Here is a 24,157-nt window from a genome sequence, read left to right on the forward strand (position 1 = left end):
CTGTGCCATCTCTAAGGGGACGTTTTTGAGGACAAGAAAAAAGAGAACTTTGTAAGGAATGGTGTGATAAATAGTTGTTGGGAGACACTTGAGTTTATACTAATTTGTCTTGACTGTAGTTCACATTTAAGAAAGAATTGTCGGCAGAAACAATGCATAAGCAAGGGCTGCGATAATGGTTGCTACTGTAAGGGAAGAGAGGAATTCATTTATTCCCTGTAGAGATATGAGTACTTTTCCCATAATTCCTTGGAGACCAAGAGTGTTTATACACTAATGAGCATGTCAGATGATGTCAAATCCTAAACGCTTGATCATTTACTAAGCTCATGTAAACAAACATTCATCAAAAACAAACAAGAAAACTATTAAAAGAAGAGTTAATGACACTAGGTCACACATAATGAGTTAAATGGTATGCTTGACAAATGTCCGTAAACCATTCATAGACATTGTTAGACAGACAAATGCACAGTATGTGTATGCATACACTGTAAGCATTCATCCTGCATTCATTCATCCATGTTACATGTATTTTACAACATTTTTAACCCATTTTGACCTGAGATCAGATTCTAAAAATGTCTTCTACATCCTGACAGTTTTCTGAAAAAGCTTTGTTTCTATGTCAGTCGTTCTTCGATTTTTCAAAAATAGCAGACCTACAAGCTCGTAGCGCGCCACTCGGTGGCGCGCTATGAGCTTGTAGATCTGCTATTTTTCAATGGCTAAAGCATAACATAATGCTAACACCAAAAGGGGTTCCCGCCCAAAATGGGTTAATCTATTCGATTGGTAGATATTCATTCAAAAAACCATGTACTGTACAGTATCTATGTTCTATTCATACTCAGACAGAATATGAATAGAAAAGTACATATTTACATGGATATTCCCTCAGCACCATGACAAAGAATCTACACAATACAGCCGTCGTACAGTGACTAATCTGATCATTATCGAGGTCTGAACAGCCCGCTCTACAGTACGTTCAGTTACTGCGTGTGATAGAAGTTATAACTGTATTATTTTCCCTCTACTGTAAAAGTCAAAGTCTGCCAGAATGATTTACATAAGCAAATATCATATTTAATCCCCGTGTCATCTCTCTCATAGGAAAAGCATGACGATCAGGAGACGTCTGTTTGAAGAGAAGGTGGAGCTGAGAGTAAAACAGGATGTGAGCTGTATAGGCCGCTTGTAGGACAAATGTAGGATTTAAAATCATAAGACGGCATGATATTTTTGTCTTCAAGTGTACACACCTTAATACACTGGAGTAGTAGTAATGTTGTATTGCAAAACAAAATGCCAGAGGGCTAGTTCTCTATGGCAACGGCTCCAGAAACCTTTCTTTATGTGAAGTCTTTTACTATAATGCGACTTTCAATGAGCTTTGTTGATGTGAGACATGGATGCCTCTCCGGGCTACCTGAGAGACTACAACTAAAAGGTCTTTCCACACGATACCATAACATCCACCACTGTCATCGCTATAGTAGTATTGTGGACTAGACTCTGCCATCCACTTGAATTAGAACAATCTTTAACCCATTCTGGACGGGAATCCCTTTTGGTGTTTTAACTAAGCATTATGTTATACTTTAGCTATTTAAAAATAGCAGATCTACAAGCTCATAGCGCGCCACCGAGTGGCGCGCTACGAGCTTGTAGGTCTGCTATTTTGGAAAATTTTGGAAAATGCGGCACAAATCTTTGAATATATATATATTCTTTCAGAAGACTTTTTTTTTAATTTCGACGTCAGGCCTAAATGGGTTAAAACCCTACATAGATATAGTGCTGTATTGTCTTCTAACCACGTTTAACGTGGTGTCCCTATTTGGGGCATTCTAGGCTAAATGTTTCCAAACACAAAAGCATAACCTAGTAGGGAAAATATCCGATCTATCTAACATCACAACGCATCGTGACATGTTATGAGCTATTTTGGTGTGACATCATACAATGAAGTGCAGTATGAAATAGGGCTTACAGTAAGTGATGGAATCACATTTTGCTGGTTATTCCCACCACCACCACCATCTCACCATTTGACATCATCATTGTGGCCCAGGTAGTGTCTCTGCTGCTGTTCCTCTGTGTTGTACAGCACCACCACAGAGGCATGGAAGTAGACGATCTCTCCCGTGGGCAGCAGGTAGAGGTTGGAGCGACAGTCGCGGCCTCGGTAGCCATACCTGCTCAGCAGTACGGGGTTAAGGAGCTGAACAGTACTGCCAGACACCTGCATTTGGCTCATACTCACACAGCAAGGGGTGACTTCAAATAAGAGGTTCATAATTCTTAAAGGCCAATCATACTATTATACTAATTGAACATTATTAAGCCTGTACTTTTGAGCTGTTAAACCCAAGCTTACTTTCTACTGAAGGATTTCAACAAGTGCCACACTAATGTCTGGCATCCCAAGGATTTTGGGATGTCGTAATAAGAATAAGAATGATGTGAATAATCATTAAATAATGTAAAACATTTCTAAATCAGTCCATCTCCAAGTTTGCAACATTCCGCATGATGGATACACTGTGACCTTCACTATTTTCTAATCTAAATGATGGCAAAAACAAATGTGGTTAAGTAACAGTTCATTTTAAAATACATTTGTTAGGATCCTATTTTTAATGGCGGTTTAAGCTCTGCGCATCAATGCACATTTCTTGCCAGTTGGAATTCCCAGACCTGAGCCCCCTCCTCCTCCTCCTCCTGCTGCTCCTCCTCTCACACATCTGAAGGATACACCCACGCAAGTTTGAGTTTCTGGTCCGGCAGCGACACCTTCTGGTCCAGATTGTAACTGTCCTTCTGATCGTCTGGCACATGCATGGTCACAGGACGGCCCCGCAGAAACATCCTCACATAGCCATCCTCTGGAGGGAGAGAGAGGGGGTGGGGGGTGAGAGGGGTGTGTGTGAGAGGGGCAGAGAGAGGTGGAATAGGGCAGGGGTAGGCAAATAAGTTTGTTCGACCTCGGGCCAATATCTCTCCAGGACTTTTTACGGGGGGGGGGCTTTTTTAAATTTAAATGTAGAGTCTAAATTGGAGTTACCCCCATGCCAGCTTCTCACCCTGCACTGTCACTCTCAACATGGAGTATTAGTATATTAAAAGGTGGGGATAGTTTCTTGGACAAAAACATAAGTGAGACTGTCAGTTTGATATTGTATCCAAAAATACGGTTCGGTGTAGGTATACTGAATCAGAAGGTAAAACAGAGTAACAGACTCAACAGTTATTTAACTGCTTCACCACTTAACTCAATGGTCGCCAAGGACTTATTTAACTTCTTTTTCATGATGTCCTGGAGCGCCAAGGACGTGTTTTTCGTGTTATTTAACATGGTAAAAAAATAAAATAAAATCAAATAAAAAAAGATATATATGGCGGCGGTCTGGGACTTTTGGTGCCCCCTGGTGGCGGTGAATGTTAAAGGGCAATCTGGTATGCAATATGCAGATATGCAATTTTCAAAAGGTTTGAGTTTTCTCTTTTATTTGCCTATAATGATATGCCCACATTTGGGATACCATGGTTAAAGTTATCATCATCATTTTTCGACCGCGGTCGAGATCATGGATTCCACAATGCTACGCCAGACTTCCCGGTCCTTCATTGCCACCCCCAGTTCCTGCCTACTGAAGCACCGGTCCTTCATTGCCACCCCCAGTTCCTGCCTACTGAAGCATGTGTCCCTAGCGACGACATCAGGGAACGACAGCTTTCTACCTCTGGTCTGCCCTGAGGCAGGACTCCAGAGAAGAAGGGAAGATATAACCTCATTGTCAGCTCTGTAGCAGTGGCCGGCAAACTGCGCTCTTCGGACCAGTGAAGAAACACGGGGAAGGTTGCCGTATATTAGATTAGTCGATGGGTGGCTCTTCCAAGACAGATTTTGCGCTCTCATTAAGGCGGGTGTAAGTGCCATCCAACCGATTATCTTGTTTCTTAAAGTAGTTAAAGTAGTTAATGAATCCAATCAATCTGTTACTTTGCAGAAATTCAGGCCATGCCACTCTGCAGTGCATCAACTGTACAGCTCTGATCATGAATGAAGATGCTAAGAGGATGATAATAACATTTGTACTTGTTAGCAGGCTGTGAGGGGTGATTGGCCTTTTGACAATTCAATTGTAGTAAAGTAAATTAAATGAGTAAATTGAATGAAAGAGATCGGTACATCCTGACAAAAAATAACTGATAACAGTGACGGTTTTCAGAATTCAGACTGGCAGATGCACGTACAGTAACTGTACAAGAAAACAACTCATGCGCAATAAACACACAACACAGACTGTGGTGCAAAATTCAACTCACCCGCATTGAGGGTACATTCTTTAGATTTGCTGAAACGGAAATAAGAAAAAAAAACATTATTATTGTTCCAAGTACAGTATATCTGTGTGTCAGATGTCACTCAGTGGCATACTGTAGTCATCATCCATATGTAGCATTATTCCATAGCATCAGTGAGTGCCTGTAAGATATTTAATTATTTACCTCTACCACAGCTAAAGCCCTGCACACTGTATAGTTTCCTGACCATTCGGCGCAAGTGATAGTGGCTGCAGAACACTCTGTCAGCATGACCTTAAAGAGAACACTAAAGGGTGATTCATACTTGGTTATGAATCACATACTGAAAATAGCAACAAGCTCACTTCATGTTGTGAAGTTGCATTGGCAACCTTTTAACCCATTTTGGTGTTTTAAACATTATGTTATAATTTAGCTATTGAAAAATAGCAGATCTACAAGCTCATAGCGCGCCACCGAGTGGCGCGCTATGAGCTTGTAGGTCTGCTATTTTTGAAAAAAAACGTGAAAATATTTATTTCAGAAAACTGGAGGATTTAGAAGATTTTTTTTAAAATTTTGAGGTCAGGCCTAAATGGGTTAAGCAGCCTATCCTATCGTTTTCTTTTTTACCCCCTTTCTCCCCAATTTAATTATTATGCCCATTATTTCCTCCCCACTTTTCACTGCTGTTTTATCCTAATGACTCAGCTGCCAGTGAGAAGCCCCCACCGGGAGGACATTATACTGCTTTATCCTACTGACTCAGCTACCAGTGAGAAGCCCCCACCAGGAGGACATTATACTGCTGTTTTATCCTACTGACTCACCTACCAGTGAGAAGCCCCCACCGGGAGGACATATACTGCTTCCCTCCCACGAACACGGACCAATTGTGTTCGTATATAAACGCTTGACAAAGGCGGATGCACCTTGGTAGATTTGAACCCACAACCTCTGCCGTGGTGGGAGTTTACCAGTGTGCCACCTGAGCACCCTACATCTTATTCTATGCTTCAAAGATGTAGATCAGTAACTGCACGTGTATTATATTGAGAACAACAGATTAGCACAGAAAAGTATAGCACATCATTTAATAGACATGCATTGGGGTAGGCTAATAGTTTTATAATACAATTCCTTATAACTGTTCATTACAACAAGTAGCCTACTTTTTTTGAAGCTCATCTGAATCTGCCAACCTCCTACAAACACCCACATGATCTGGTGCTATGCCAAGTATCGTGACCGGCAGAGATAATATGAAAGTGGGAGGAGAGCATAACATAAGACTAACATAAATAGAGAATGCAATAATGTGAGAGATTGTGAGATAGAAATACAGCAAGCAAATGAGCAGTCATTTATATATAAACTGGTGGGGTTAAGGTGTAATAAATACGTAATATGTGTCCGTTATTCCTACAGCAGATTCCTGTCTGCAGGTAGTTCAGCACTGACCCAGATCTAAATGTATACAGCACTGCATGCATTTATTGCTGCCTAAGTTAGAACACTGCAGTAGTTTAAAACTTGTAGCAGGCAATTTGCATGTACCTACAGTACTGCCTTCTATATCCCTGGCTTCTAGCTGCTATTCTGAAGGGTTTTGCACGCTTCAATAAATATTCACCCTTCACCGTTTTTGCATTTGAGGAGCTTCCTGTTATTATATGGTTGGTTTATGGTCTGCTTGGAGGCTCTTTCTGTGGTGTTACTGTTGTCTGCCAATATGTTGGTAATGCTCCTTTTCATATCTGTCTAACAACGAGACTATAATATGATAAGAACAGATAACATAACAGGTGCATGTAAAGTGAAAATGACACCTGCTGTGTGTGTGTGTGCGCGTGCGTGTGTGCGTGCGTGCGTGCGAGAGAGAGACACACGTTCGCAGTGCCCTGTACAAAAGATGCTGGTGTGCATACTGGCAGCCAGCAGGCTATAGCTACACATCCAGGTACTGTAGATCCGCCCATGTTTATTTCAGTTAAATTGCATACTGCAATTTCTTGTTACCTTATCACTGTATCAGGTTGCATCAGCTAACATGCTCAGGCAGTACCTCCTGAATCGGTTGTCTGTCGCTCAATCCAGACAGTAGGACCGTGTGTACATGCTGACAAGTGACAAGTCAAGCTGCAGATCATGTTCTGTCAGCATTCTGTCAGGCTGTCATTCTGTGCATGTTTGACACGTCCACCTCATGTTCTGTGAGGATGCGACCAACCAATCAGGCTTTGTCAGGATGCTGTCAACCAATCAAGGCATTTCACTATGCTGTCAACCAATCAGGCTGTGGATACGCTGCCTCAGCGGGCAGGTTGAAATCACCATGGTGACAGGAGTTAGATAAGGCTACTTGAGATAAGGGATATGAGCGGACGCTTTATTCAGTTCAAACAACCAACACTGTGGTACTATAGTGTCCATAAAAGTCAACAGATGTGACTATTTACACTGAAACCCATCTGTTGCAGAGGCAAAACGGTGTGTAGAACAAAACCTCCAGGAATACTACTGTAGATAATGTGCAATAGATTCAGACCGGCAAATCCAGTGAAGAAACACGGGGAAGGTTGCCGTATGTTAGATTAGTCGATGGGTGGCTCTTCCAAGACAAATTTTGCGCTCTCATTAGAAGGCGGGTGTAAGTGCCATCCAACCGATTCTCTTGTTTCTTAAAGTAGTTAAAGTAGTTAATGAATCCAATCAATCTGTTACGTTGCAGAAATTCAGGCCATGCCAGCTCTGATCATGAATGAAGATAATAATGGTGATGCTAAGAGGATGATAATAACATTTGTACTTGTTAGCAGGCTGTGAGGGGTGATTGGCCTTTTGACAATTCAATTGTAGTAAAGTAAATTACAGTACAGTAAAACAAATACAAAATGTTGACACGAGTGCTTGTGATACACAAATATAGGTGGGGCAAAACAAAAGGGACAAAAGCCAATGGGTCCACACCAAGTAGGATTCCAGGTATTTCAGTGGAGTGGAGGTTGTAGTTGTAGGACTAATGACTGGTCTAACCAATGACTACTCTAAACTAAGTACTGTCTAAACTAAGTACTGGTGTGCCATCCCAAATCCCTATGCCTCACATATGCTTTAACAGTTGTCTGATCTGCTGTGGGAACGTCTGATCAAGGCTAAACACAGGGCAGATTGTAGGATCTGCAGTCTCACCAAGAGCAAGCAGACGGGGTGTCGGCCCTTTAGAATAGCCACATAAAGGCCTGCTTGTCTGTGTGCGCGCGTGTGTGTGCGTGTGTGAGTGTGTGTGTGTGGGAGGGGGGGGGGGGGTGCGTGTGTCAATTTAAAGTAAACGTATGCTTTCTCATGCCAATAAAGCCCTTTGAATTGAATTGAGTGTGTGTGTGTGTGTGTGTGTGTGTGTGTTCTTCCAGGAGGAGGAGTGGTGTGATTCTATCCAATGAGACTCTGCGATGGATGCTGAGCTACTAATTAGTGCAGAGCATGCTGGATCAACTGGCAGCAGAACAGAACAGAACAGAACAAAAAAGGGGACCAACACAAAAAAAAAAACCCTTCATGGAGCCAAATACACGGTTTCTAGAGTGACAGAATGCAAAACAGACAATAGCATTTCTGCTCTTTTGTGTTTTGTACAGTTTATGTAACACATTTTCTGCGTGACTGCACTCTGAAAATTAAGGTTTCATTAAGAGATCCATAGAAAACTATTAGGCACCTTAGCATTCCACAATAGAGCACCGAAGTCCTGACGTCTCTGTCACCACAGGTTTGTGTACTTTTTATTTGCATTGAAATCCCCATAGGGGGATTTTAGATCTCTTCATATAAGAACTGTGTTTGAAAAATAAACCGATCATCCCGGCCTTTTCACTCATATGGATATGAGTCGAAATGTACAAATATACGCAAAGAGTACCACAATAAGCGCTAGAAACGAGTCAACCCAGAGACTACATTTCCGGGTAGGCGGGGTGGCTGCATCTGCCCGTCGCACAACAGAAACTGACATGTTAATTAAGTTTTATTTTTATTGATATTTAATGTTTCGTGGTTAGTACGAGTCGAGTCACTGCCAACTGAGCTCACGTCAACGAGGAATCTCAGGAACGCAATGTGTTGACAGCTGGGCGTGACGTATATTAGCAGCGACATTGCTTGAATACCCTTGTAGTTTCAAGGCTTTTGCGGCCAAATTAATTCAATTTTCTCCACAAACTGGCTGTATCAAATATGAATGGACATCATTAACGACGCACAACCACCCCCCTGACAGAAAGGCCGGGATGATCGGTTTATTTTTCAAACACAGTTCTTATATGAAGCGATCTAAAATCCCCCTATGGGGATTTCAATGCAAATAAAAAAATACACGAACCTGTGGACTGGCGCCCTCTACTGAAAGTGACGCCAGACTTCGGTGCTCTATTGGAAAACAAATATATTCATATTCCTTGACATTGAAGAAGTCCCACTGTGTATGTTCAAGCTGTTCATAGAGGCATCATCAAGGCTCCTGTACACTTGAAACAGTTCTTACAGAAAATATTATAGTATGAAAAAATATTTGTGACCACAATGAAATTAACCAGGCAACTGTACTGGATTATACTGACCGTTTCAATGCATGATTTTACCTGGACTAAATTATTTAATTCTAATGTTCCACTCTTCTAATTCACCTACAGCGGCAAGTACTGTAATTGCTCTTACAGTGACTTGACTGCAGTGACTCCGTGACATGATTCCATTCCTAATTTTACTTCCCGGACTCAATCAGTAAAAGAACATCCATTACAGATGGACAGGGTGGCCACTGGCCTGTGGTAATGGATTCTACGACAATTCCATTTCCATCTGATGAAGCAAATGGATGCTCTGCCCTGCCCCTAAGTGTGGCCTGCTACATTTAAGATGGCCAGTCCATTATGGCTCAAGTACTGCAGGGGAATGATTAGTAGACAAATGCATAGAGACACAAACACACCCACCACTCACCATTCCTGTCATTTGCCTGAATGTACAAACTCATGCACAGGATGAAAACCCGATGACCGGGAAGAAGGAAGCAAAAGAAGAAGGAAGCAAAGAAAGCCAATGTGGCCCCACACACCTGCATACAGTTGACAAGTTGTGTTCCTTTTTACTGTAAATTAATCTAAATTGGCATTAGGCAGCTGCAAGATCAGACTTGCCATTTCAAACACTAAGTGTGTTTGCTACTACAGGCTAATACACTGACTGAAGATCCCTTTGTGTAATAATAACATTGTATGGCTTCACAGTACAGGAAGAGAGAGCAGGAGAGAACAAGAGAGAGAAGGTGTGTGGGAGAGAGAGACAGACACAGAGAGAATCTCTCTTTCTTCTTTCACAGAGATCAACATGAAACCCAGAACAAGAGATGAAAGTAGAGAAGGTGTAATAGAGGTACTACGTGCATAGATCATCACATTTCAGTGACATCTTGTCCCCTGTAGCAGTGATATATGAACTGTTGCTTGCTAAATCAATATACGTATGCCGCTATGTCTTTTGTGAGGAAAACATGTAGCCTGATATTTATTACTCGATGTTTAGAGACCCAGAGGGATAAATACCCTGAAGTCTAACTGTTCAGTAAGTAAGTTACAACGCTGCTCTGCTGCAACGAAAACACTACGTGCTCTACAACTAGGGGAATAAGTCCTACCTAAAAGCCCTTGATCAGCCAATACATTTTAATGCATGTTGTTAACTAGGGGATCCAATCAATGATGTTTCCCGCAGGGCTGAACAGAACCACTGAGCCTAACAGCACGCACACACACACACACACACACACACACACACACACACACACACACACACACACACACACACACACACACACACACACACACACACACACACACACACACACACACACACACACACACACACACACACACACACACACACACACACACACACACACACACACACACACACACACACACACACACACACACTTCTTTCTGCCTGTCTGTAAAAAAAATAATTGGAATGTTTATTGCACGTCTGTTCAAAGACGGTTGAGTATGCGTGCATGTTTGACTCTGTTGTTAACTGAACACAGATGACATTTTGTTTTTCTGACTAACCACTGTAATTAGAATAAAAGCTGCAGGAATCCAGACCATGCAACTTGGACAAGACAAACATTCTTTGACCATAAGAGCTACAGACATTACAATGTTCTAAAAGATAAATGCTTTCTTTCAGGAATTCTCATTAAACCTTTTAGACACTTTTATCAATTCCATTTGGTAAGAAGCCAACATACTGCACTTATGGTTGTGCAAGTCAATACACATCTTTTGGAATATGAAAGCAATTTAAATGAAAGCTTACTAGCATCTACTGTAACCTATCTTTTAGAAAGACATTACGATACTAATAGCCAGACATACAGAGTTCATTCCGGTTTCTGCATTATTTAACCAGTTGTTGTGCTGCTGCCCCTCCCTACTCAAACCCACTGATGAGGAAATAAAGCAAAGGTTTGCGTGACAAAAACAGATATAAAATACAGCACAGCTTCCTCAAAAAATACAACCAAAATTACTTTAGTTACTGGTAGTTAATCAGTAATTCTGTTCTTCTCTCCATACTGTGGTACATGGTCACTGTATAACCTAAACAAATCCATATTTAACCTACAATCATTTTCTATTAAGCACATTCAAACTGCATAAAAGACATACTAGTGAATAGATCTTCCAGGCATGCATGACCATTTGGCTCACAACACTCTATTCGCCCTGTTAAAGAATCTATTTACCTTCTCTTCATGGCTGGAATGTTCCGTTAGGTTCACAGTTCGCAGTTGTCAAAGCAGTTTTTGCTAAGCCTGTACTGTCTGAAACCACAGCAACAGAGAGAGACACTTCCTTGTTCACTGTGAAACTTTTATAGCTCTGTCTGTGGAGTTCTGTTCATCCAATCACAATGCCGTTCCTGGACCCGCAGGCCACCCCCACCTCCCTCTTTGCAAAAACACACCCACTTCAGTCAGGAGTGAAATTTGATGCCCTCAGCAAAAGGAGAGAGGGGAAGGGAGGAGAGGAGAGGAGAGGAGAGGAGGAGAGGAGAGGAGAGGAGAGGAGAGGAGAGGAGAGGAGAGGAGAGGAGAGGAGAGGAGAGGAGAGGAGAGGAGAGGAGAGGAGAGGAGAGGAGAGGAGAGGATGAAAGGAATAAAAACATAAGTAAGTTAGGAAAGGGAGAAGTTGTCACAGTAAAACTACTATCAGGAAATCACTGTATCTGGTGTGCCACAAATAGACGTAAGGCGTAAGCTGTGTTTGCAGTTGGCAAGCAACCATGGTCTGTATTCAATTGACCGTAAAAGGATGGACTTTACACTGTCCATTAGGCCTACAACCAGACTGAACTGAATATGTCACATTTGAAGAGGCAGGCAGACAGTCCATTACACTGATGCATAATTTAGAGAGACATGCAAAACTTAGTGAAGGCAAATTATCAAGTGCTGAGCAGTGGATTTTAGACAGTTACACACAATGAGTAATTGTTAGATTGACACAATTGTAGATTCAACTCTTTCCTCTCTCGCTACCTCTAGCCCCTTTCAGTCTCTCCCTTTTGCTAAAACTTTTTTTGTCGCTTGACCACACACTCTGTATTGTAGACTGATACACATATGCACACATGCACAGTTTGCACACTGAATTATTAAACCCTGCTGAGAAACTAAAAACCGTTGTCACAAAGCAGCAGGTATCCATGTCCTTCATGACACCTTTTGTGTGAAATGCATGAACCAGATAATCCTGAGCATCAGACAAAGAGTGTATTCCTCCTGTCCTCCTGTTTTTGTCTTTACAAACCCTGTGTGTCATTTCTAATCTCCACGTCTGAAGATGAGCTACTGTGCGTGCAATAGATAAATGAAAGGCTACATCTATTATACATTTGAAAACATGTGCCCAAGCGCACGCACAGGAACAAAAGGCACCAGCTACTACGTCACTGACACACTGCAACACGCTGCAACACACACTGCAACAACACACTAACACGACACAGCCTTACCCTCCGCGTCGATCCACGGCTATCTCCTCATGTCGCGCCGCACGACCACATTCAACAACACCCGCGTAAACACTGTCATTGCACTGCCACTAAAGCCGCCTCCCGTCCACACTCACAAACAACATCAATATCAATAATAAACACAAACACGCCACAAGCACCGACACCCCCGCCTAATTTGTTGCCAGGTCTATGACAACTAGCCCAGAAAAAATGCCATTCAACACGCTACTTACAGCTCGCTTACAATTCGCGCACCTGGCAACACTGCATCCTGTTTTCCCATTGGCTACGGTTGCTACAACACGCATTTGCACTGCATGATGGGAGCAACACAGCTTAATGTAGGGGTCACCGATTGCTGTGCTACATCCCCCTCATGCTCTCACCACCCCCTTCGGCTACACCACACACACTCACCTACACAATTCTCCACATGCAACACAGGCCCCTTATTGGCTAGCCCCCTCACATGGCGATCCCCACGCAGCCAGCGTGGGGATCGCTGATTATATATATACTCTATGATTATATACTCTCGGATACTCTCGGATTATATATATACTCTATGAGCCAGCCACACACACACAACGGCCACGTTCGCAAATATCGCACTGAGCGCACTGTGCAAATGCAATGCAAACTAATAGGCGAGTGTGCTTCGCCGCGGTATTTCCCAACGCGCCCATCTCATCGACACAACGCGCGCAGTCGGATGCCAAGCTCTTCCGCGATGTATTCCTTTCCCAGTCTCACCACACCACGGACTCATTCTAACCTCGCATCAGTGTCACTGCAGACACGTAATCACACTGTGGAGGATTTGTGACTGAGTGACTGTGTGTGTGTGTGTGTGTGTGTGTGTGTGTGTGTGTGTGTGTGGGGTTTGATTTCAGCATGTTTTGCAGTGCACACCATGGGACAAATCGGCTTTTCACCCCCTGCCACTGTGCCCACAAACGCATGTACAAGAGGAAAACAATCTAAACATTATATACTAACGTCAGCATCGGGCAGATTAACACACACAAGCGTTATTAGTTGAGTTTTCTTATTGAAGTGCCTCTGATTTGTAACTGTGCGTTTATGTCAGTCACCGCTGCGATCAGTTGTTATTCAGCCACCAGCAGCAACATACGCACGGACTGGAGAGAGGCGACGTGTTTCTCTCCCTTCGGCTCATGTAGCCCTCATTGTAACTACAAATATTGTTCCCGAAGAAACAATGTGGGGTCACTGCAATCCAAAATATTGTAGGCCTACTATAATGCAGTCAAGGTCCCCACAAAAACATACTACAGTATGTTCTGCTCCATTCTCAACATCTTTTGGTTTCCAAAAACACTAACTTATTGTAAGTAAACCAAAACAGTAAAAAGCAGTTTCATGTGTGCTTATTTTAAATTACTTTAATTTGCTTTGATGTGAAAATAAAATACAACAAATAATAATAATACCCATCTGTTAAAGGGACACTTCACCCTTTTTGCAAAAAAATATATGTTAATGACGTTTAGAAGCTTTAGAACACTTTCCTGGGGGTCTTTATGTGTGTAATATGTGGTTTTAGATATTTTAGATTGTAGCAGTGAGCCCAGTGTCTCTGATGTCATGGACACTGGGTTCACTTCCTTCCTGGACTACAATTCCCATAATACTTTGGTACACTGCTCCTCCTTGTGGATAGGGGGAGGGCTGTCTTACTGAGACAACATGTAGTCCAGGAAGTAAGTGAACCCAGTGTCCATGACATCAGAGACACTGGGCTCACTGCTACAATCTAAAATATCTAAAACCACATATTACACACATAAAGACCCCCAGGAAAGTGTTCTAAAGCTCCTAAACGTCAATAACATATATTTTTTAGCAAAAAGGGTGAAGTGTCCCTTTAATACATGTGAAGGGCACAATACTGGGTTTAAAAACACAGCTGAAACATGAAGTGGAGTCTGTCAAATCTCGCTATTTCCTTCTTCCCATTGCGCTGCAACGGAACTAGGATGAGCCGCCCGAAGGGCGGCGAAATTCTAGTACTGTACATTCGTTGCTGTCCGGAGGAAACCTCATAACTAAATTTTTTAGGTTTTTGATGTTTTTCCCCATAAATCAGTGCTATTGAGCACCCTTTACGTCTGTGTGTTGTTTCAAAACTATTGAACCAATGCAAAGTAGTAAAAACGCATTGGACAAAACCTCTTAACTCCATTGGACCCTCAAACTGTCTGCTAAAGCAGCTAACTACACCACCTCTCTCCTTCTCATGCAAGTAATTGACAATATCTAAAGTCACAACACCAACTTGGATGAGGCAGTATTGCATCGTTTAAAAAAATGTATATTATTATTATTATATTATTATTTTTCATTTCCTGAAAAATGAACATTTTGGAGTTATGAGGTTTCCTCCGGACAACAGAGATATACTGTATAATCCATCCATCAATCACAGGTGTATGTATTCCATATATACAGTACACACAACACAGGGTGACAAGGCATACCTGACAGACAAAGCAGACAGAGAGACAGATCAAGTCAAAACTGAAGGGCAAAGCAGACAGAGAGAGAGATCAAGTCAAAACTGAAGGGCAAAGCAGACAGAGAGACAGATCAAGTCAAAACTGAAGGGCAAAGTAGACAGAGCCGTCCATCCATACACGTTAAGATCATCTAGACAAGCTGACAAAAAGACACTGTGTAAATGTAACTCCGAAGTAATGGACTCCTGAGAGATGGATCGTTGAAGGTGCGTATATCTATTCTACGTCTGAGCATAGACATGGTAACGCCCCACCTGCCTCTGATTGGCCTACCGACACTGCCCGTCTTGCCAGACTGTCCTCCGAGACGCGAGGTTACTCTGTGGTGGGAAATAGTACAAGTGTACAAGAAAAAGTACAAGAGAATGACAGCTTTTATTGGCACGCGCGACAGTAACTTGTAACTTTTATTTTTGTAGAAGAGGCAAACTAATATTGATAGATAAAGATCAAGGGAAAAGAGACCTATTTATAGTACAATAATGTTTCAAGTTTACAATGTACACATGAAACGGCATAAACAATATATTAATTTGCCTCTTCTACAAAACATAAAAGTTACAGTCACGCGTGCCACTGCCAAGCTGTCATTCTCTTGTATTATATCGTACTTGTATTATTTATTTATTTCCCACCGCGGAGTAACCTCGCGGCAGACCTCAGCCAGCATGTATCTTCTTCCTCGGAGGAAACTCTGGTAAGGCCGGCAGTGTCGGTAGGCCAATCAGAGGCAGGCGGGGCGTTACCATGTCTATGCTCAGACGTAGAATAGATATACGCGTTGAAGGTCAATTAGTACAAATAACATAATAGATGTTACAGTATAGGATAGACAGAATGACCAGTAAGTTTAGTATGACAACCACGCATGACCTGATGTAGCCCTCCACACACCTGCTGCCCACGTCCCCAAAGACCTAGAGGATATAAATATACCTTTGTGACATGGGGACAGATGGTGAGTGTGAATATGTGTGAATTTGTGTATATGGGCCATGGCTGAAGTAGAGTCTCCATCAAGTCTTCATAATCCACAAAAAGTGGACATTTAGAAAAAGGTCTTACACACACTATTTACAGAAAACATAAAAGAAATCTTCTTATTCTGTGCAAGGCAGTTTAATTGTCAACTGAACACGTCTGAGTGAGTGAGTATGAGCGTTACCTCTTGCCACAGGTGGAACTACTGGAAGACGTGGTGCGACTTCGCTCACTTCGGCTCTCTCCTCCCATCTCCCTTTTCACTAGGGTAAGGCGTTCTATAGACATACTCTTCCTGAGAGGAGAGGAGAGGAGAGGAGAGGAGAGGAGAGGAGAGGAGAGGAGAGGAGAGGAGAGGAGAGGAGAGGAGAGGAGAGGAGAGGAGAGGAGAGAAGAGAAGAGAAGAGAAGAGAAGAGAAGAGAAAACACTCACCCAATGGTATTCTGTAAAGGGACATTTCTGACACTTATTAACTGTAGAAATTATTATTATTATTATTATTATTCTTTATTATTATTACCCTTATTATTATTATTCATCTTTCAATCTGCTGGAGGCTAAAATATTTGCTGCCATTACAATTGCATCTATAACCAATCACATGCCAGGGTGTATGTCCTCATTTTGTGTGAATCTATTCTCTGAAATAAATGTGTATTTGTTCATATCAAGTCCTTAAAATTCAATGTTTAATTTAAAGCTTTTTCCCACCCATAGATCACTTGCAATTATGCTATGGACCACTAGAGGGCCAGGTGAGAAACATGTATTTTACCGTACCTCTTTATTAACTGCAGTACCTCCTTCTTGGGGGACGAAGGTGAGGAGAGAAGACGCTTCTGTTGGACATATCCGTTACTGGGTCTGGAGGGGAGGGCCTGCAGGAGCTGACGAACTTGGAGAGATACAAAAAAAAAAGGTCAAATGATTCCCCCCTCCATTTATTTTTTAAAGATAACAAATATACTGATCCTAGTGACAAAATTCAGTGCACTGCACTTGGTTTCACTGAGTGGGTTTATAAATATTGAACCAATGAAAGTGTTCTCTTGTGACTGAATTGATACACAGGATAGTTTTTCCCATTTCCTGAAAAGGAGCAGTTTTGGATATAGAATTTCCACCAGGCAGCGACAATATACATAAAGTATTGCACCAGCCCCCCAAAAAGTGACTTTGTGCCAGTAGCCATCAGGCTCTACAACCAAGCCTGACCCACATCTGTTCTGTTATGTTTACTGACTACTGCTTGACTCTGGCACATTTGCACATGGACTACTGGAATATACACTACAACCATGACAGATGCCTGTTAATAATAACCTTTGTAACTGTTCCATTGTTGATAGACAGCAGTTATTATACTCTCTGTTGATAAGACTGTAGCCTACATATATTATCCACTACTACTACGTTTGGGACATTATCCAGAATGATATCTATTGTTGTAGGTCAGGCAGCTGACACTGTACACACACATATCCGTGCACACGCACACACACACACACACACACACACACACACACACACACAGTGTAGTTTGTAGATTGTGCTGGTTTTGTTTGACATTATTGTATGAGAAAGTAGGGCATTAATGTTCAACAGGACATCAAAGTTGAAATGTGCCCGACAGCAACAATACACAATATGCCCCATTCCCCCATACCATGAAAATGTGGTCAATAAGCCTCTGTCTGCCCACGTGACTGAGACAAACAACCCAGAGTTACAGACTAGCTTAATGAAAAAAGCAACAATGTGATGTGGTGCGTATACCTTTGGTAGGCGGTGCTGGAGACGAGGAGACCACAGGCCTCCTCCCAGCAGCTTGCAGGCCCACTGCTCCGGAGCCCAGGCCCTGCGACTCACAGAAGCCCAGGCGGCGCAGGGCGTCGGCCAGCGCCGCCTTCAGCAGCTGGATCTCGTCGTCCTGGAGCTGAAGCCTCTGCTCCAGCTGGGACACGCGGTCCTCCATGTCCATGTTGCTGCTCGCCGACACCGTGTCATCTGGAAGACGAGGACAGACAAGAGGAGAGAGGATTAGACGAATGTGAGTTAAAGCCTAAATGTTATACATTGTTGTATGAGCAGCACGTTGCTGGCCATGAGAAACAAGACACACCCGGTCCCAAGTTGAAAAGCTGCACGACATGGCAAACGTGAATCCTTCCTTTTTAACTATCACCACTTCACGGGCTTTAGGAGTGTTGGAGCAGTGGATGAACAGAGTTGAGCATTTATGACTGGGTGTGTCTGAGGCCAGCTCAGTGGCCTTGTGGTTAGAGTGTCCGCCCTGGGAGGTCAGGGTTCAATACCTGGCCGCCGGGTCATACCAAAGACTGTGAAAAATGGGACCCCCAGTGCCTCCCTGCTTGGCACTCAGCATCAAGGGTTGGATTGGGGGTAAGTCCCTGCGACATACTAGCGTCATGTCCAGGGGGTGTACTTGTACATCAAGCTGCCTCACGCTACAGAAACAGGAGATAGGCTTCTGCCCTATAGGCCTCATAGCATACGTACCTGTGTCTGAGGCGAGGGTAGGGATGGGTGATATTGACAATTATCACAAATATTTTTGACTGAATTCCTCAATATCAATAATGTGACAACAATATTTTGGGTGGTGAACCTTTGGTGCTTTCCCACGATATTTTCGGTACACCCACAACGATTTTAGGAAAGTTTTCACATTCTTCGTATATAGCCTGCTGTACGTTGTGAAGCAGTGATGCGGATTAGCCGACACCAGCTTGGTGTCTGGTTCTGAATCGCCACACTCCACTCCTTCCCATCATCCCATTGGCTCTGTTGTCACGCCGTAGTGTGTCCTCATACAGTAAGTGGTGGGGACCCTTCCCCTACCAATTTGGTTGCCTCAGACAATATCAGTGGGCTGGGCATCAATACAGAGTGCCGGACAGGCTGACACAACCACTTCCTTCTCTCTCTGACCCTCTCCGTGACCCTTGGGAGGCCCACATAGAGGTCACAGTTTCTGATGTGGGTCTCCCATGTGACATCAAGTGCCATTTCAGAGCATTAATATTCGTGTGTACATGCCACCCAGAGCTTTTTCCTGCTGAATTGTGTGAGCACATCATTTTATAATTTTGTATTGAATTGCACACATCGGCACATAGAATATGCCTATTAAACTGCACACAAATCTGTGTAGATACTTTAGGGTGATAATGGCCAAAACAATATTGTCACAGAACATTTGTAATGCTACTCATTTGAAACAGTTACATTTCAAAGTATTTATGGACTATGCAAACAAACTGGTACCAGGGATGCTGGCAGACAGAGGCTCTGTTCTCTTAGTGTGTTGAGCAGACGGTGTCCTCTTACTGACTCTTCTGACCTTCAGCTGTGTGTTTATCAATTGTAACCTAATTCACTGAATACATAAGGAGGCTCATTTCTGAAAACAGATATCCACAGCTAAATTCTATCAAACTATTTTTGTGTTTGGTGCAACCACTCCCTTACGGAGCTATGTGTGTGGGTGGGTGGCTGGGTGAGTGGGTGCCTGGCTGGCTGGCTGTGTCTGAGCACGAAAACAGCATGGTTGTTTTTCACCACCTGTGCGCAACCAAACACACACACAAACACACACGCACATATTAACTGTATATATGATGATTTCGGCCTCGGGTGTGCCAGTACAGTACAGTGACAGTACAGTAGAGGGTATAGTAGAGGGACCCCCACACGGTAACTTTGTCATTTCTCAACCGTTTCGGACGTGGGGCGGCACGCCGGAACCGGTCCGGCCCCCTGGGCATGTTCCTGGGGGTCTGGATGTTCCGGGGACCCTCACATGGTAACTCTGTCATTTCTCTACCGTTTCGGACGCGGGGCAGCTCGTCGGAACCGGGCCGGCACCCTCGGTGCGTTCCTGTGGGTCTGGAACTTCCGCCTCCCTCCCCCCCGGGGACCCCCACACGGAGTTGCACCACTCACTTCACTCGGGTGATTTTTAACTTACCGACCACTGACCCGACCATTGTCGACAAATCATTGATTTGCTTCATTAAATCGAAATTCCACTGTGGAACAACACTCAACAACACTCAAGTTTAAACTTGAGTGTGGGCTAACTGGGCAGGCAGAATTTATAAAGTCGATGTACTGTAATTGAAGCATGTGATGCTATAAACCAACATTTGTAATACCATCTATTTCTACTGATAGACTGATCTATCTCAATCTGTGCTAAGAGAGGGAGGGCCTGTTAGTGAGCTCTGAACAGATCGATCTGTTTGGCATCTCCTCCACCATGCCCCCTCCACTCTCTCTCTCTCTGAGATTACTTTCACGGCAATGAAGTTGAACAGTTTCCAGCCTTAATCATGCAGCAGCCTCCCACCATTACATCACCGCCTCAGCCACATTACTGAAGGCACTTCCTGTTATACCATTAATCTGCAGCCAGCCCATATCCAAAGATTAGAATTTAATCAAGTCAGAAAAACAAAGCTTCTGGTCAGATAGAACAGCTGACCTGATCCTGTGTTCTAAATGTGTGGTTCCAATCCCCTCTCCACACACACACACACACACACACACACACACACACACACACACACACACACACACACACACACACACACACACACACACACACACACACACACACACACACACACACACACACACACACACACACACACACACACACACACACACACACACACACACGCCATTTTTCTTACGTCATACGCAAGGCAGGGGCTAGTAAATCCCACCCGTTAGCTTTGTTACTGTAGTCCAGAGGCTTAGTGCACTTTTTTAGGAGAATAGTGCACTTGCGGATAAAAGCGCCAAATTTTGTATGAGGCTTCTTTACGTCATGCTAAATGATTTTAGCCTAGGAGCCCTTGTCAAATATCTATTTTAAATATCAAATTGCAAGACTATCAATATCAATGAAATATGTGAAATATGTGAAAATCCGCCTAGTATTTTTCAGACTATATACATCATAAAATGATCAGATTACTTCCAAATGTGATAAAGTTGACTTATTTTGACATTATTAAAGTCACAGAACATGAAATATCATCAATAACACCTTTATTGCAATGAAGAATACAAATTAATATGCATCATAGTGCGAAACATGTTATAGAGCTGTGCACATTCTGCCTAGCTGTCACAATTGCATTTGCAAAGTGGGGAACAGTCCAAATTTGCATTGCTGCATTTGCAGGTACATCACCTTTACAGGTGCATCTGATCAGCTCTCTGCAAGCTCTGGAAACCTTTGGAATGGTCAGTCAAACTAGCACCCATGACCCTTCTTCCTTGGCTCACCCATAGTTTTGTGGAGAAGGAATCATTTGATGGCTTTGTGTGCTGGTGGCCCAGATGCCTGCTTGGTAGACTGCCCGTTTCACATGTGAGTGCACCCTGGGTGGGAGGTAATTTCTCTATCGTTCGATTTTGTTCACAGAAGAGTTCTTTTCTTTTTTCGTTGATGGAGCTCAAAGGACTGGATTTGTCGTACAAAATTACTGTCAGTCTTTCAAGCTCCCGGAAGTGCTGGCAGTCAACATCTAGTTGCTGGAAGGGATGCTTTGCCAGATTGACGAATGTTTCTGTCGCAGCATCATAGGCTTGCCAGGTCCGCCAAGCTGACTTCTTACCCTTTCCATTAATAGCCGGGGAGCGGGAATAGAGATGAACCTGTGATGTCATGACATACTTTTTATTTGTGTTTTTTCTATTCACTTGGTCATTAAGGTCCACAGAATGAGAGGTCTGCTCTGACCAAATTAATAGAAAAAAATGTTATGTTATGACATCACAGGTCCTCTCAAATTTTGGGTGACTGGCTCCCCGGCTATTAAGGCATATGTTGTGTCACAACCGGAATATGCATGAAACATAGGCAGGGCTCGAGATTTGGGTTCCCCTAGGCGCAGTCTACCAAGCGGGCATCTGGGCCACCAGCACACGAAGCCTGCACCAAGTGATTCCTTCTCCACAGAACTCTGGGTGGGTTAAGGAAGAAGGGTCATGGGTGCCAGTTTGGCTGACCATTACAGGTTTACATGCACCTGTAAAGGTGACTGTAGTGTAGTACCTGAAAATGCAGTAATGCAAATTTGGACTGTTCCCCACAGCTAGGCAGAAAGCACAGCTCTATAACATGTTTCACACTATGATGCATATCCTTGTACTATAATGGAAAGGGGGAGCTCAGTGTTGAGAAGACTGTAGCAACAATGTTCCACCTCTACAAAAGGGAAGCAACTCGCCAAATCAACATCATGGTCGACAGTGCCCGGCTACAGTCCCAGTCCTCACCGACATACCTTGGAGTGAAGCTCGACAGAACACTGTCCTTTAAACAACACCTGGACAGTGTTAAGGGAAAGACCACCGCCCGTGCCGCACTGATACGGTATCTAGCTGGCACCACGTGGGGAGTCACCACAAAGACATTGCGCATCTCCACCGAGGCCCTAGTTTTCCCTGCCACTGAATACTGTGCCTCAGCCTGGAGCCGTAGCCCCCATATCCAAAAGCTGGACATGGTCTCTGGATGCCTACGAGCCACGCCAACCAACCAACTGCCAGTCCTTGCTGGAATCGCCCCAGCAGAGGTCAGGCGAGAAGCAGCCACACTGGCCCTCACTCGGAAGGCACAGTTGAGCAAATCTCACCTCCTCCACAAGGTCGTCACGGAGACACCACAGCGTACGTGTCTCAAGTCCCGGCGGCCCTTTGCCACACAGGCCCAGGAACTGCTCGGCACAACACCAGCCGACACCTCCAAGGCTTCCAAGGCAAGATGGAGAGACCAGTGGAAGGCAGCAGATCCTTCCAGGCTTCACTACTACATCGAGGATCTCACAGATGCTCCTGGCCAGCACCTCCCCCGCAGGGAGTGGACAACCCTCAACCGCCTGAGGACGGGTGTGGGACGCTTTGGTGCATCCATGCAGAAGTGGGATGTCACAGAAAGTGCCCACTGCGAATGTGGGGATCCATTACAGACTGTGGAACACGTGCTGACCAGCTGCCCCACATACCGGCCACCAAATGGTGATCAAGGCTTAATTGACCTAGACAATGACACACTGGACTGGTTTTCTGCAATGGAGCTGAAGGTCTAAGGACATATACGACAGAAGAAGCACAAAAACATTCTACATGCCACAGGAATCCATCTGCACTACATTGCCTCCGCTCACCTGTCATATGTATTGTACAAATATTGCTTTTGTGTGCCATACTGTTATTGTGCAACATTTTGCTGTGACGCAAATTATATCACAATTTCCACATTCACCGACCCCTCCCTTTTTCACTTCACTTCACACACACACACACACACACACACACACACACACACATGCACACGCACACACACGCACACAGCAGCACGGTATGGTACAGTACAGTATGGTACGGTACGGTAACGTACAGTCTGGTACAGTACAGTACAGTACAGTACAGTACAGTACAGTACAGTACAGTACGGTACGGTACAGTGCGGTACAGTCTGGTACAGTACAGTGCAGTATGGTACAGTACAGTGCAGTATTGTACAGTATGGTACAGTATGGTACAGTACAGTACGCTACAGTATGGTTCAGTATCGCACCCAAAATGTAGTCTGACTGAACAAGTGGGCACCCTGCACAAGTGGCCACCCGGACAACTGGCCACCTGGATGGTGTGGCGCGAGACCGTCCGATGGCCGGTCGAGTTCTAGTTCATTTGTATGTATTCTTCATTGCAATAAAGGTGTTATTGATGATATTTCATGTTCTGTGACTTTAATAATGTCAAAATAAGTCAACTTTATCACATTTGGAAATAATCTGATCATTTTATGATGTATATAGTCTGAAAAATACTAGGCGGATTTTCACATATTTCACATATTTCATTGATAATAATAGTCTTGCAATTTGATATTTAAAATAGATATTTGACAAGGGCTCCTAGGCTAAAATTCAATAACTGACCCTAACGAACCATCATGCAAAAAATTACGCTTTTATCCGCAATTGCACTATCCTTTCACTAAGCCTCCGGACTACTGTATCAATCACACACGTCACAGTCAAATGAGTCTCAGAGGAGCTGGAGATGACAATGGGGAGATCAAGTCACACACTGTTGAGATTTACATAGCCCAGCTTCCTAACGGGCTAATCCGATAACATCTGATTAAAATCTCACTCTTGCTCGCTTCTCAACGCAAACACACATTTTCATGATAAAT

The 24,157-nt window shown here is 43.5% G+C and overlaps 1 protein-coding gene across 3 annotated transcripts in view; it reads right to left on the reverse strand.

Annotated features, from left to right (window-relative positions):
• Nucleotides 1-24,157, reverse strand: part of eml2 (EMAP like 2) — a 50,179-nt gene that overhangs the window by 16,693 nt on the left and 9,329 nt on the right. For all 3 annotated transcript variants that reach the window (XM_079514812.1, XM_079514810.1, XM_079514811.1), the window contains exons 2-7: nucleotides 17,689-17,919; nucleotides 16,693-16,807; nucleotides 16,096-16,206; nucleotides 4,336-4,364; nucleotides 2,762-2,891; nucleotides 2,052-2,201 (exon numbers count right to left, since the gene is read on the reverse strand). In XM_079514812.1, coding sequence (XP_079370938.1) covers nucleotides 2,052-2,201; nucleotides 2,762-2,891; nucleotides 4,336-4,364; nucleotides 16,096-16,206; nucleotides 16,693-16,807; nucleotides 17,689-17,893 — 740 coding nt within the window. In that variant the 5' untranslated portion in view covers nucleotides 17,894-17,919. The remainder of the gene's footprint in view (nucleotides 1-2,051; nucleotides 2,202-2,761; nucleotides 2,892-4,335; nucleotides 4,365-16,095; nucleotides 16,207-16,692; nucleotides 16,808-17,688; nucleotides 17,920-24,157) is intronic.

Source organism: Electrona antarctica (genome assembly GCF_951216825.1).
Source record: "Electrona antarctica genome assembly, chromosome: 11".
Classification (NCBI taxonomy): Eukaryota; Metazoa; Chordata; class Actinopteri; order Myctophiformes; family Myctophidae; genus Electrona; species Electrona antarctica.